The 15,488-nt window shown below is 43.6% G+C and overlaps 1 protein-coding gene across 6 annotated transcripts in view; it reads right to left on the minus strand.

Moving 5' to 3' along the window:
- The window catches only part of TENM4 (teneurin transmembrane protein 4), a 736,598-nt gene that overhangs the window by 135,164 nt on the left and 585,946 nt on the right, over nucleotides 1-15,488 (minus strand). For all 6 annotated transcript variants that reach the window (XM_068140091.1, XM_068140118.1, XM_068140125.1 and 3 more), the window contains one exon: nucleotides 15,171-15,317. In XM_068140091.1, coding sequence (XP_067996192.1) covers nucleotides 15,171-15,317 — 147 coding nt within the window. The remainder of the gene's footprint in view (nucleotides 1-15,170; nucleotides 15,318-15,488) is intronic.

The following is a 15,488-nucleotide window of genomic DNA, read 5'->3' on the forward strand; positions in this document are numbered from 1 at the left end:
TGGATCTTTAAATCAGATAAAGGAACTGGATGCTTTTGTTCTGGGATAATGGGATATGGAACCCTTCACTTCCAACTCATCAGTTCAAGAAAGACAGCTTGATAGTGAATGAAAATTGCTATGATCTGATGGCTGTTCAAAGCCCTATTGAAATGAGTGGCTGTAGTTTCTGGGAGCTCCACATATCAGAGAGCCCACCTTTACAGCTGGCATCTTACTAATGATTTCAGTATACAGTAAGGAATGAATGTACTCAGAGAGCAACACTGTCCTGACAAGTAGGTCTCACCTACAGTGGAATGAGGTTTGGAGTTGTCACAATACAGTGTTTTTCATTTCAAAGAAAGAGTAAATTAAAACAAGACAATCATTATTAGAGATTTTGAGCTTCGGTTTCATCCCAGCTATAGAATCACAGAATATTAGGGGTTGGAAGGGACCTCCAGAGATCAAATCCAACCCTCCTGCAAAGGAAGATCACATAGAGCAGGTCACACAGGAATGCATCCAGGTGGGTTTTGAAGATCTCTAGACTTGTACTAGTACAAATAAGAGGTCCTTTCACTAATGTTATTCACATTACTTTTAATTTAGAATCAAATTATCGAATAATTTTATTTGCAAAGAACCGTTAAGATCATCAGGTCCAACTACTAACCTAGCAGTACCAGGCCACTACTGACCCATGGCCCTCAGCACCACATCTACAGGATTTTTAAATACCTCCAGGGATGGTGACTCACCACTGCCCTGGACAGCTTGTTCCAGAGTGTTAAAATCCTCTTCAGGGAAGAAATTTTTCCTAATGTCCAACCTAAACCTTCTCTGGTGCAATGGAGGTAGTTTCCTTTTGTCCTGTCTCTTGGTACTGAGGATAGACCAACCCCCCACCTCACTTTCAGGTAACTGTAGAGAGCGAGAAGATGTCTCCTGAGTATTCTTTTCTCCTCATAAGACTTCACCAGGTTCATTGCCCTTCTTTGGACATGCTCTAGCACCTTTTTGAAGATGACAATCTGGTCTGGTATTATTGCTCCTGTACTAACAATGGTTTATGCATCATGGATTCTGATTGTCTTAAGTTATACCTGTCCCGTTCTTGGAAGACTTTTAGCACTGCAAAACATGTGTACCTAGTGCATAGGTTGCCCAGGGAGGTGGTGGAGTCACTGTCCCTGGAGGTTTTCAAGAAAAATGTGGCGATGGCACTTCAGGACATGGTTTAATGGCCATGGTGGTCTTAGGTTGATGGCTGGACTCAATGATCACATTTTTTTGATTTTATGATCACTGGGAAAATAACTTCATGTGGGTATCCATTCACAGATAACCTACTCCCAGAGCTTCCAGTCTAGGAATAGGACAAAGAGCACTGAATATCTGCTCCATACAGACACATGCACAGTGAGTCACTTTCACAAGTGTGATGCTCCTGCCACCAATGACAATGGAAGCAGTGTTAGATTAGCAAAAGTGCTTGTGAAAATCCCATCCATTATCCTTAGCTCTGTCTGTTCTGATATCTTTACAGTTTTATAACTCCTTGCAAAATTGCCACAAAAATGTATCAGCTCAGGCACAAAACCTACCCAGCTGTCTTTCCTCCCAATGACTAGTGATAATGAAAAAACCCACCCAAAACCCAACAAATTACATTTTATTTGCTTATTTACAAAATATGACTTGCTGAAGATGGTTAGGCCAGTAGGATTCTGGCAGGTCAAATCTCAGATGGAGTTTAAGAGACAGTCAGTGAATCAAGCTCTGCATAGATGCAATAACCTTATCCTGATAGAAATACAAAAATACTGATGGAAATAAAAAAATATAGAAAAAAAAAGAGATGGAAAAGGAACAACAAACTAACCTTGTAACTATATTGATTAAAGTCTCAAGTAAGATAAAACATTGTCATTTTCCCCACACACATTAAAAATGTTTTCTAAGGCTACAGACACTCAGCTGAGGACCATGAGCCAGCTGAACCATACTTCTTCATTACCCTGTCTTTATTGCAGGCATCAGAAATGTGTTTTGGGATCTGAAGCTGCAAGATAGCAAGAAAATGTGGGGTTTGCAGGAAACAGGAGATATATGCTTGAAAAACAGATGCACAGGTACAGGTGGGAACGCTGAGGCCTCATCTACAGACAAGTCTCTCAGGAAAAGAAGACCCACAGGTTGAAATGAAAATGGAATTAATGAAATAGCCAAACTGCTTCCAGTGTCAATACAAAGCATATGAAGTTATACTCAGCCCAGCAAAGGTGCAGCTACCACAATATCCAGGAAGGCAGTACTCAGGAGCAGGAAGAGGAGCAGAATGAGGAAAAACCCAAACAGAAGTCTCTAGCAGGAGTCTTCTTTCCAAACTTTCCCCTTGCTACTGAGTGTGATGATCATGGTCTGGCATACACCTGTAGCCAACTCAAGTCAGCTGTCCTGGCTGACTCAGAACTGCTTATGGCCTGCAGCCCATGGCTTGCTTGGGATTCTATCCCAGCAAAACCAGCACAAACTGGAGAGCAAATATGGTACTTAATTATCTCCATGCATGGTTGAAAGCGCTATGTAGAGAAATTACAGTAATTCATGTGCTTTCAGGTTAGAGAGGCTACTATGATCAGTTTGTCTGACCTCTTATATACACAGGCTGTTCTTTTTCTCTTGCCCCAGAACAGGATTAAAGCCTGTCATTTAGAAAGACATCTCATATATCAAAGGCAGCTGATTACAGTGAGTTCACCACTTCCTCCAGTAAGCTAGTCAAAAGCTTAATTACTGCCAGAAAACTGCACCTTATTTCAAGGTTGAGAGTGTCTAAATACAAAGTCCCACCACTGGAATTAATTTTGTAAGGTTATCAATGTTTCCTTCTGCCCTGCAATGCTCAGATGTCTTTTCCAAGTGCAAGTCCATACAGAGCAACAATCTCTTTCAAACCTTTTCTCTTAATAGTTGAGGAAGATTAAACTTCCCATTGTAAGCTTTTTTTCCTAGCCACTGGATTTTTCTTTGTGGCCTCCCTTCATCTCTTTCCAGTAATTTCACATCTTTTGTTATGTGTGGGCACCAACACTGGACACAGAACTGTGGCAGCAATTGGGTACAGAAGAGAGACAACTTCCCAACTTGTTGGGTTTTTTATACTTCTAAGGTTCACAGTAGCCTTTTAGCCACAGCCTTGCACTGAGAGCTCATGTTGAGACAATTATCTCCAGTGACCTCTAAATCCTGTTCTGAGTCATTGCTTTTCAAAAGCCTCCCAGCTCATAAGTATAACATACTTCCTTTGTTCCCAGGGGGATTATCTTGCATTTTGCTGCACTGAGACAGATTTTGTTTGATTGTGACCTTGTAGCATCGTGTGTCAGATCACTCAGTATCAGAATGATCTGGCTATGCTATTTACCACCACTTGAAGCTTTACGTGACCCAAAGATTTTACCAGGAGAGACCTAAAGTACACGATAAAGACAATGATTAAAATGTTGAATAAGGTTGGGTACAACAAGAACCAGTTCCAAGGGATCCCTTCAGAAACAGCTTCCACCATGGATGCCTTTCAATTAACAAATTAACTCAGAGATCTGTCATTCTGCCAGATTTTAAGCCACCTCTCATGTTCCTCATTACTATTTCCATGTAATTAGAGTTTTTACACCTTTGAGACACTTTCTGCATTCCATATAGACTCACGTGTCCTTTTGGCAATCTTGCCAAAAACGAAACTCTTTGTCACGCCTCCTTTGTATAAACCCAGGAAATAAATATCTCTTGTGATCTCAGAGTTATCATGGGGTGAATCAAATCACTGCCTTTGTGAGAAAGGAGACAGCGGCCAGACATTGCCACTTCTGGTAAATAATGTGATCAGTGCTTGGCATCTTTCATTAAGACTCATGTAATCATAAAATAAGCAAGACTGGATGGGATGTCTGCAGGTCATCTTGTGAGCTCTCTCTCATTCCCTTCAGAGAGAGACTGATATGAAAAAGAATAAACTGAGCTCAGCAGAAACCCTTCCTTTTCTGCCACTGAGGATGAAGCAGCTACAATTTATTCAGTTCACATTATTTTTTAGGGGACCAAGTCCACTTTGATCAGATAACCTGTGCTCGGTAACATATTTTTCTCCCAAGTAACTAGTGAGAGAAGAGGGAACAGCCTGAATCTGCACCAGGGGAGGTTTTGGCCAGACATAAGGGAACATTTTTTCACTGAAAGGGTTGTCAGGCATTGGAACAGGCTGCCCAGGGAGGTGGTTGAGTTGCTACACCTGGATGTGTTTAAAAGCCATGCTTTGGGATATGGCTTAGTGGTGGACTTGGTAGAGTAGGATTAATGGTTGGACTCAAGGATCTTTAAGGTCTCTTCCAGCCTAAATGATTCTATGATTTTATATCACTAGACAGGGAGTTTAGTTTGGGATTACTGCATCCAGCTTGTATCTCCTGGGTGGAGCTGGAATATTGTTTTTAGAAAGATGCTCTGTTCCATTTAAAAGATTGCAAATTCACCAATCTTGTTAGTGAGCTCTTCCAAACAAACTTTAAATTCTCTGGGAACAGAGACGGTCTTTTTATTTTCTGATCATAAAACATCTGCTCCAGTCCCAAAGGGCTTGGAAGTGCCAAGATAACACAATAAAATAACCACAATTCTCATTAAAGATTTGTATCTGCAGTCTATTTTCAGCCTGTTCTCCATGCAGGCACTGCTTAATGGAAGGGACTAAACTCTAAAGCTATCCATGCCTTCTTGGAGCAGGCCCTTGGCCCTACAAGCGAATGATCAGGTGGCTGGAGCATCTCTGCTACAAGGACAGGCTGAGGGTGTTGTTCAGCCTGGAGAAGAGAAGGCTCCAGGGAGACCTAATAGCAGCCTTCCAGTACTGGAAGGGGGCCTACAAGAAAGCTGGAGGGAGATTGTTTACAAAAGCCTGCAATGGTAGGATGAGGGGCAATGGTTTGAAATTAGAGAAGAGTAGACTTAGATTGGATGTTAGGAAAAAGATCTTTACAATGAGGATGGTTGAGAACTGGAACAGGTTGCCCAGGGAGGTGGTTGAGGCCCCATCCCTGGAGATACTCAAGGGAAGGCTCAACAGGGCTTTGGACAACCTGATCTTGTTGAGGATGCCCCTGCCTACTGCAGGGGTTTGGACTAGATGACCTTTGGGGGACCCTTCCAACACAGTTGATTCTATGATTCTCTGATTCTTTGACATATTCCCTTCTCAGAACCAAAACTAATTGTCATGTCCATAGCCACTACTATCCTACAAAATATTTACTCCCCAGCAGCGATGGGGCTACTATCCCTGAGTTCCTTGGGTTGCTGCTGCACTTGCTGGCTGAAAAATGCTCACAAACCCCACAGCAGACTCATTCGTCTTTCAAGCCTCATGCAGTCTGGCTTCAAGCCCTTCACCCACCACCACGTAGTGCCAACAAGGTGTCAAGGATTAGTGTTGTACAGAAGCAAAGGGCTGGTTTTGAGAGACTGACTCTGCAGTAAACAAGATCAGCCATGAGCTAATAAAATTTCAAATTAGCTGTGACTTTTCACGGCCCCACAATTGTGTTGGCTGATTTAATGGGCAGCCTCTTAGCTCGCTGCGATTGAATAATTGAGCATTTCTACAGAGTTATGGATGCTGCAACAAAAATCCATCATGCTAACATCAACAATGGAATGCAAATAACCTTCAGCCAGAGGTGTTATTATGTGTTTAAGCAGACTCTGACAGGTGCTGCAAGTCAAGTGTTGGGCTGGAACAGCCAGGACACAGCTAGAGAAAGACCTGTCTGTAGGCAGTGAGCATCCTGTGGACCACGATGCACATCAGGAGCCCCAGACACACAGGAAGAGGTGAGCCTAAGAAGCCTTACTGAGGTAAATCTAGGAAAGTGTTCATGGCAAACTCATGATCATGAGACTTTTTGCCACTGACTGCAGTGGGAAGAATACTTGTAAGAAACTGTAGTAGGCAAAGTGTGGTGAGTTGGAAAGCAGATTCTCTCTTACCTCCCACCAGGGCAGAAAAATGAGACTCAGACAAATGGATTGCAGAAGTGATGGAAAGTTTAAAAGGAAAAGCAGTGAGTGTTTTACAGAGAAACTACAAGCCCAGTGACAAAAGAAGATCCCAAAGTATACCCAGAAGCCTCCCAGCACTCCCCTCTCCCTACCTGAGGGTATACCCAAACCCCCCAGGGCTCATTCTTCCCCACCTCCACTGTTAAACTAATCTCACCTGGCCAGATCTGAGATTGCCCTTCCCCCTTCTCCTCTTGGCATTAGGTCTAGCTAAAAGCTCAGAAAAAAAATCCCAGTAAAACCTCCTTGCCTTTCCAGGAGTATTTCCATTGCCAAGGAAAGCTGATTATACCAAATCGAGTCTCTCACCTTACCCAGTTCTTATCTTTCACTTTCCTTTCTCTCCCATTCACCAGGCTGCATTAGCATTTGTTGTGGGGACTCTGCCTGTGCTGAGACTTTAGGTGTCTCAGGGAGGCCTTACTGCTCTCTACATCTACCTGAAAGAAATTTTCTCCCAGGTAACAAGCAGCAGGACATGAGGAAATGGCCTCAAGTTGTGCTGGGCAAGGTTTAGGTTGCATATTAGGAATATTTTTTTCCCTGAAAGGGTTGCTAAGCCCTCTAAGCAGGTTGCCCAGGGAAGTGGTGTAGTCACCATTCCTGGAGGCATTTAAAAGATGTATAAATGTGGTGCTAAGGGATATGTTTTTTTTGGTGGATTTGGCACTGCTGTGTTAACAGATAGACTCAGTCTTAAAGGCCTTTTCCAACCTAAACTATTCTATGATTTTATGATTCTGTGATTCCATTACTGGGAGAGTTTGGATGGGGAAAGTTTAAAATGAAGATGCTCAGATGTAAAGCTAACAAGATTCTAGTCTTAACATTGAGCAGGTCAGGTTTTAGCCTTCCAGCTCTAGTCTAAGCTCTGGTGAACCAGAGGCTAGAAGAATGGCTCAGTACTTCTGCACAAAGCAAAAGTTATTGTTCATGGGAAAGCTTGTGCTGACAAAGGTTTACAGGAGTAATGATGTTCTGCCTTGAGTTGAGGATCAACACTCAATTTACTTCAATTGGATTTGGGGAATAAACAGGTGTTATTCCAGCACTTTGCAGAGAACAATTTTACCTATTCAACAACAGAGCTGTAGCATTTGGCCTCTCTCTGAGGAATCAAAGGGAAACAAAATACAAACACAAGGAACAACAGCAATGTGACTGTCAACCCCCTGTGATCACTTTAACTATTAATGTTCTCTTTGCTCTTTCTGTCCCACTTGTTCTGTTTTGATTTTACCTGAATAAGATTCTCACTGGTTGTATCCTGGCTAAATTAGTTTGCTGGCTGCCTGGGAAAGGAATTGTCCTCACATCTTTCTCAAAGTGCTTAGCATATGTTTGCAGGTTCCAAATAACATAGTCATATGTAATAGCAATCATGTATTTGAATTGCAGGAGTCCTTGGGCTCTAGTGCAGAAGCAGAGCTCTGCAGGGCTAGTCACTACAGAAATACTCTGCAAGAAAAGCTCATCCTAATCCAGACATTACTTAAAAAGTCATCTGAAAAGAAAAAGAAGGGAAGTGCAAGGAGGAAATGACAGAAAACACACAATAATCACCACTAGCTGGGCATAAACCAGAGCTACAATAATGTGTTTATAGTTTATAAGTTCACAGCATCCCCCAACTCACCAGGGCTCTGGAGAATACAGTTGATGCAGCTGGTTTAATGGGTTGCTTCCTCTCTCCAGGCAGATTCTTAACAAAGGGATTTACACATTGCACAACCAGCAAAGCAGTACAGAAACTCGGTAATCATGAAGCAGAGTATCTGAGGGCTTGTCTCAGCATGGGAGAGACCAGCATTCAGAATGGGCAGTGCGTAGGTGGCTTAACCTGATCAATGCACATGCAATATTCTACCTGAAACTGCCTCTTTAAGGAGCCAAAGCATCTCTCAAAAGTGATTCCTCTGAGAACACATGACTCAGAGTTTAGAAATATTTTGTGGGAGCAATGGGTTCACACCCTCAGCACTTGAGATATCCTTGTCACCAAGGCCTCTCAATTTCTTGGCAAGTGCTCCAAGTGTTAAGCTACTGCTGAAAAATTCACCCTAATGTATTCTATGACTTGAATCCAAGGCAGTTCAGGCAATCATTTGGGCACAGATTGGAAGGTGGTTTGTGATACATCAGATGTAGGTACATTTCTCAACTCCTAGTGAAGAAGAAAGTGGCCATGCCTGCTTTGCATGCTGGTCACACTTGTGACAAGATATTAGGATTTTAAGAGTGCCTTCTGCCCCAGGAAGAGGCAAGGCTTTGCCTCAGGTGATAAGGAAGATCTGGTGGAGTTTTTTTGAGTTTCTCCTTTGAGTATTGATGGCCAAACTCTGTTTAAGCTTCTTTTCAGGTGCAGATATGCTTTGTGAAATGCATGTCCAAGCCTGTATTTTCTGAAGATGGCTCATGTCACCTTTTGTTATCTCTTAGCTATCAGTAGTGCCTCCTCCCCATGAGTAACTTCCCTCATTTCAGTAGACAATGGTAAGTTTCTTTTGACACAGAGGACACTTGCATGTTTTCTTTCTTAATCTATTAATCAAAGACATTTCATTAAGGACAAGTCAGAAGTTCCAAGAACTCTCCCAAGCTGTCAGGAGAACCCACAACCACTGTTAGACCCTCAGTTCACAACACATCATCATCTGTAATGGCACAACTAACACTTGCTTCTGCATGCTGTAATACATGAGTTACCACCACCATCTTGACAGCCCCAGTGCTAACAACCAGTAGCAGGTGACACCCATGTGTTACTGTCCAACAGTGAACCAGAAAAGAGCTCAAACTGAAAATGTGAATGGTCATTTTGTTCTCTTACTTGAGGAAAACTTGATTAACAGTCATCATAAAACAGAGGAAGAGAAGGTTGGTGATTTATAACAAATTGTACCAGCTAGACAGGTAGAGAAGACTATCTCCTCTTTTTAGTAGTGCTTTGTGGTTCCTCCAAGATGATCCTGTTGTATGACTGGATCTATCTGTGATGGGAAATACTAATTTATGATGGCTGTTTTTCCCAGGTGCGTTCAGATCTCAACACTTCCCTTCATAAGTGTAGCAAGAACATTAATGCATCATTTTTTATGGTTTCGAGGAAGTAGACAGCTCCCACATCACGCCCAGGAGACAATCTTCTCCTGCTATAAAAGCCTTGCAGGCATGAAGTAAAGGTTCATAACAGTGTGGAGAAAGCAAATACCAGAAATCACCTCACCACCTTGTCTGCAGCTCAAACATTTGCAAAGACAAAGGGTTGTGCTCTGGACTTCTCCTGGATTCTTTACAACTCCTTTTACAACCCTCCAGGTTGTACTACCTTCAGGTGTAAACGTATGTACTGGCAAGGAACAAAGCAGACTCCTGCCAGCTCTCTCAGGGATTATTTGGCATGTGGTGGGCAGATGGTGGACACATGGGTGTTGAAAAGGTCAGTGTGCACTGCCAAAATGTCTTTTGCCAAAGAGTTTGTAATGCTGCTGTCCCAAACCATTATCCAAGTCTCCACCTTATTGCTATCACACAGTCATTGTGGTGCCAGATCACATCCAAAGAAAAGCAATAAAGGTGGTGAAGCATCTAGAGTACAAGGATTATGAGGAGAGTCTGAGGGAACTGGGGTTTTTTAGCCTGGAGAAAAGGAGGCTGAGCAAGGACCTTATTGCTCTCTGCAACTAACTGAAAAGAGGTTGCAGCAGTGTGGGAGTTGGTCTCTTCTCACAAGTAACAAGTGATAGGATGAGAAGAAACGGCCTCAAGTTGTGTCATGAGAGGTTTAGATTCGACATTAGGAAAAATTTCCTCACTGAACAGGTTGTTGAGTCCTGGAAAAGGCTGCCCAGGGAAGTGGTGGAGTCACCTGTCCTAGGAAACTGGAACAATGGTGAACTGGCTGAAATGCTGGCTCTCAGTACAGAGGGAATCATATACCTAGGTGATTTTCCTGGAGCAAAGATGGTTAATGCAGCTTTGCTGCCCAATATCACATCTGTGAGATTGTGAAGAATATCCTCGACCTCTCCATTTTTCCTGTACATTCTTTTCCTAACAGAAGAGTCTACAAATGCAGCAGAACCCATATTTAGCCCATGGAATATCAGCCTTTTCTCAAGGTTTTGTCAAATGCTCTTCACTCTGCTAATAGGACTTGTCACAGAAGATAATTTCCTTGGTCATTTAAGCCTTCAAACGTCTCTTTCTCCTAGCACATGACAGAGCACTCAGTGTGGGGTGAGACAGGACTACTCTCAGGTAGTGAGTGTTCACAGCCATGAATTAGAGAGGTTATTTTCTGCCAAAGAGAGGCCAGAACCACTTTTCTCAGCTTGTTTTAAGGAAACACCTTCCATTTGTTGTAATACAGGTGGCCTCTTAGGTCAAATGTGCCAAATCCCAGCCTTTCACGCAGATTGTTACAGCTCTGTCACTGAACTGTTTTCCCTTGACTGATATTGGATGATGACCTGCTCTCAGTTACTTGCTATGATCCCTTTCAAGTTGATGGGCTTTATGTTTAAAAGTGTAAATAAAGTGGATCTGGGTGTGAAACCTAAGTGCTAGCTTTGACAAATGACACCCCTGTGAGGAGAGAGGACTGCTCTCCCAGACACCTTTTTTCTAACCTGAACAGAGAGTACATTTCAATAAGTCTTTCTGCTTAGCTTGTTATTATTTATCTGAACAGCCTCCAGACTTAAGAGGAAAACACGCCCTGTAATTCGGTACCCGTCTGCCTCAGGGTATGATTAGGCTGGGATCTGATGAAAAGGATTCTGACTTCAGCTACCATTATCCCAAGGAATTTCCGGCTGCAGGGATCTTGACTAGCTGACACTCAATACCACAGCACAAGAAGCAGCTTCTGAGGAGCTCAGGCAGAGGGAACCCCCCTGTAGCATGAAGAGCCCCACCATGGTGTCTCAGTTTTGAGAGGTGATGCTCTGTGCAGGAAGTAAGCAACTATGAGATGATATCTGAAATAGCTCAAAGGGAGGATCATCAAACCACAGAATCACAGAATTGTTTTGGTTGGAAAAGAGTTCAACCATCAACCTAAGACCACCATGGCCATTAAACCACAACCTGAAGGGAGGCAATCATTCTCCTGTACTCAGCACTGGTGAGGCCACACCTCAAATATTGTGTTCAGTTATGGGCTCCTCACGATAAGAAGGACACTGAGGTGCTGGAGTGTGTTCTGAGAAAGGCAGTGAGGCTCATGAAGGGGCTGGAGCACATGGCCCATGAGGAGTGTTTGAGGGAGCTGGGGTTGTTCAGTTTGGAGAAGAGGAGGCTGAGGGAAGACCTCACTGCTCTCTACAACTATCTCAAGGGAGGCTGGAGCAAGAAGGAGGTCAGCCATTCTCCCTGGTGTAAAGCAACAGGACTAGAGGAAATGGTTTCAAGACATGCCAAGGGAGGTTTAGGCTGGATGTTAGGAAATATTTCTTCACTAAAAGGATTCTCAAACATTGGAATGTTCTGCCCAGAGCACTTGTGGAGTCACTGTCCATGGAGGTGTTTAAGCAGTGTGTGAACTTGGCACTTGGTTTAGTGTTGATCCTTCAGTGCTGGGTCAAGGGTTGGACTGAATGATCACAGAATCACAGAAACATTCAGGTTGGAAAAGACCCTCAGGACCACCAAGTCCAACTGATAACCCTACTCTACAAGGTTCACCCCTAAACCAAACTCCCTTGCACCACATCCAAACCACATCCAGGGTTGGCTGTTCAACATCTCCCTGGGCAGACCATTCCAAATCCCTGAAAATGATCTTTGAGGTCTCTTCCAACTGGATGCATTCTGTGATTCTGAGGTGCCATGTCCACAACACCTTCTTCAATGCCTTCAGGAATGGTGACTCCACCGCTTCCTTGGGCAGTACTCAGCACTGGTAAGGCCTCACCTTAAGTACTGTGTCCAGTTCTGGGCCTCTCAGTTTAGGAAAAATGTTGAGTTGCTGGAACGTGTCCAGAGAAGGGCAACAAAGCTGGGGAGGGGTTTGGAGCACAGCCCTATGAGGAGAGGCTGAGGGAGCTGGGGTTGCTTAGCCTGGAGGAGGCTTGGAGGAGACCTTATTACTCTCTACAACTACCTGAAGGGAGGTCTAGCCAAGTGGGGGTTGGTCTGTTCTCCCAGGCAACCAGCACCAGAACAAGAGGACACGGTCTCAAGCTGTGCCAGGGGAGTTTTAGGCTGAATGTTAGGAAGAAGTTCTTCACAGAAAGAGAGGTTGTCCATTAGAATGGGCTGCCCAGGGAGGTGGTGGAGTCGCCATCACTGGAGGTGTTTAATAGGAGACTGGATGAGGCCCTTGATGCCATGGTTTAGTTGATTAGATGGTGTTGGGTGATAGGTTGGACTTGATGATCTCGAAGGTCTTTTCCAACCTGGTTAATTCTATTCTATTCTACTGCCTGACCACTTCTTCCATAAATAGATGTTTCTAATATCCAATCTAAAACTCCTAAATCTATCTCTCTCCACTGATGGTCACCATGGTGACTAGCTCAGATGTCTGACTTCTAAAACTTCATGAAAGGACTACAGTCTCCATTGTCTGCATTCATGTGCATATGAAGACAACATACAGCCTTGAAATCCTTTACACTGAACCAAAATAAAGCACCTTTCTCCAGCCCTGAGCAGGTATCACTCCAGAGACTCTGACGGGATCCCAAAAATGTTTGTGGTGACAAAGTGAATATGGGTTCAATTTTACTTCTAAAACACAGGTACCTACTGTCATTTGAGTTAGTTGCCTTTGGATATCTGAAGAATCCAAAGTCTGCAGTCACACAAGAAATACACATACCTATCTATGTATCTATCTATCTTGTGTACTAGAGATCCAGGATACTGTGAATGGGAAGCCAGAAGCCAGCTGGATTACTCTAGGAAGTCTCAGACAATGCTGGACAAATGGTAAAAGACATTAAGTTTCATAATGGAAAAGTTATGATTAGATATTAGGAGAAAAAAGTTTCCTGTAATGATGGTCATATACTGCAGCAGGTTGCCAAGAGAGGTAGAATCTTAATCCTTGGAGGTTTTCAAGAGTTGACTGGATATTCTTGAGCAACCTGATGTGATTCTAATTGCTTTAAGCAGGGCACTGAATTAGCTAGCTGCTGGAGGTTTCTTCCAACCTCCATTATTCTTTAGATGTTCTACAAATGTCCCCAGCTGCCTTGCTATCGAAATCAGAACATAGGAAATAGGTCCAGAATCACTCTTTCTTCATGAATCCATGGAACTGTATTCAAATCCCTAAACAAGGAACTCAGCAGAAATGCCCACCAATGCTCACACCCCTACATCTCAGGGGTTGAAGTTCCAGGTTTGAGGCCACAAGTAAAAACGGTCCATAAAAATGCAAAAAAATCAAGTTTAAAAGGTAAATATATCCCACTGTTCCACTTTCCAGCCGAGGAGAGTCCTTACCAGTACTGCAGCAAACTCAGAGGAAGAGCACAACATGTAACATGGATTATCTGCACTCTGCAAAGCGCACGATGTATGTGCATTGTTTGCAGTGCACCAACAGTAAAACCAGCACTCATCTGTAGGTCTGACACATGAATAAGCTGTCACCAGGCAATGTGCTACAACCTGTCAGTTGCTCTGCTCTAGCTGTGTACACCACTGCTCCATACAAGTTCACCAAATGCAAGTTAGCAGCTGATGAGCGCTAAGTTGTAAACACGTCGGTGTCCATTGTCTCTCCTGTCTACTGCTGTCCTCTCAGGCTAACAAGGCAACAAATGGCCTGTTTCAAGGTGAGGGGAACCCAGCTACCAGGTTAGCACCTTGAACCAGGAGATACAAGGTGATGGTGTTCCACCAACCTGCTCAGAGTCTGGTCATCATCTACACTATATGTAAGACTGGATTGCTCCTTCTTCCCTCTCTCTTCACAGGCTTTTTGCTGGTTATATTTTTCCATGGAAAGTGGGATTATCCTCAGCTTTTATTTAACATTTTTTCACACAACTGATGTGATAAACTTAATGGCTGCCCTGTGTCAGCTATAAGTAGGACAGAGGACTACAGTGACATTCAGTTTCATATGATGCAAAAAGTGACCTTTGTTTTATAGTGCACACTCTTTGTTTGGTTCTCCGATTTTTTCCATCTTCTCTAAAGGGATAATTTGGTCCATTTGCTATGCCAGATGTGCAGAAGTATTTTAAATATTCAATCAGAATCCCAGTTGCTGTGAAGCAGATAATCACAGTCTTGGCTTGGCTATTTTTTTTTTATTATTTTTTTTCAACTGTACTGCTCTTGCAAGTATGATAAAACAGAGGCTTGCAAAAGCAGTCTCCAATTCACAGTCTGAGTCCTGGCCCAGACTTGTGGTTTACAAAGCCTTTTGCTGAGTGACAACAAAACAAATTATGCAGTCTCCCTTATGCCTTAAATTTAATATCTCATATCCTGACCTCTAATTCAAACCTTCACACTGCACCATAGTTTCCTTTGTAATGAGATAACTCTGAATATTAAGTTTGCATTACGCAGAGCTATTATTCACATGCCTGACATCATTATATATGAAACCCTAATCAATAAAACATGGTTCGAGAGGGATTGGATGGCTTGTGGGCATGGGGATCAGTCACCAAACCCTCTAAGTTTCTGCAAAACATCCATCCCAAGTCAGTAGTGGCCTACCAGAGAACCTCGATGAAAACCTGAGGCAGTGAGGCCAAAGTTTCAACAGTCCAGGACATATACTATCTGAGGTGGTCCCATCATGTCAGTGCTGAGCAACCTGGCTGGAGTGGACTGCATAGCCTCTGCCTGCACTGGTGTATGGCCTTGATTAGAAGACAAACAAACCTCCCTCTCCAGCCCTCGAATCCCAAGTCCGAATCCATTTCATTTGTATTCAGATCCACTCTGGCTGAGTCAGCCTGGCAGGCAGTGCTGTCTGTTCTCCACCAGCTGTCAAAAAACAATCTGTCCTGCAGAATCAAGCCCAGCTGACTGCTCACTGTGCAAGGCTTCCAGGCTCTGTGAAGCCTGACATCTCACATGTGCTGGTGTCCTACCTCCGTCGTTGTCTTTGCCATCGCCGCATGCCGTCTCCATGGAAGTGTCGCAGCCGGCTCCTCTCCAGCCCAGCTGGCAGACACAGTGCCAGCCATTCATGTCCAGGGTGCATCTGCCGTTGCCGTTGCACAAGCCAGGACATCCCTCTGCAAGGCAAACAGCCACACCTTCAAATGCACTGGAAAGACAAAGCAACATAGCCTGGAAAGGGGCTAATTAAACAGCTCTTCCCCATTGCCTTCAGTTTATTTCTCCGCTTCCACTTTGTGTCTTCCCACCTGGAGTGAACTGTCCCAGTTTAGGAGATGGTGAGAGCC

The sequence above is a fragment of the Melanerpes formicivorus genome, unplaced genomic scaffold (assembly GCF_026170545.1).
Source record: "Melanerpes formicivorus ecotype bairdi unplaced genomic scaffold, bMelFor1.0.p_v2 SCAF_1, whole genome shotgun sequence".
NCBI lineage: Eukaryota > Metazoa > Chordata > Aves > Piciformes > Picidae > Melanerpes > Melanerpes formicivorus.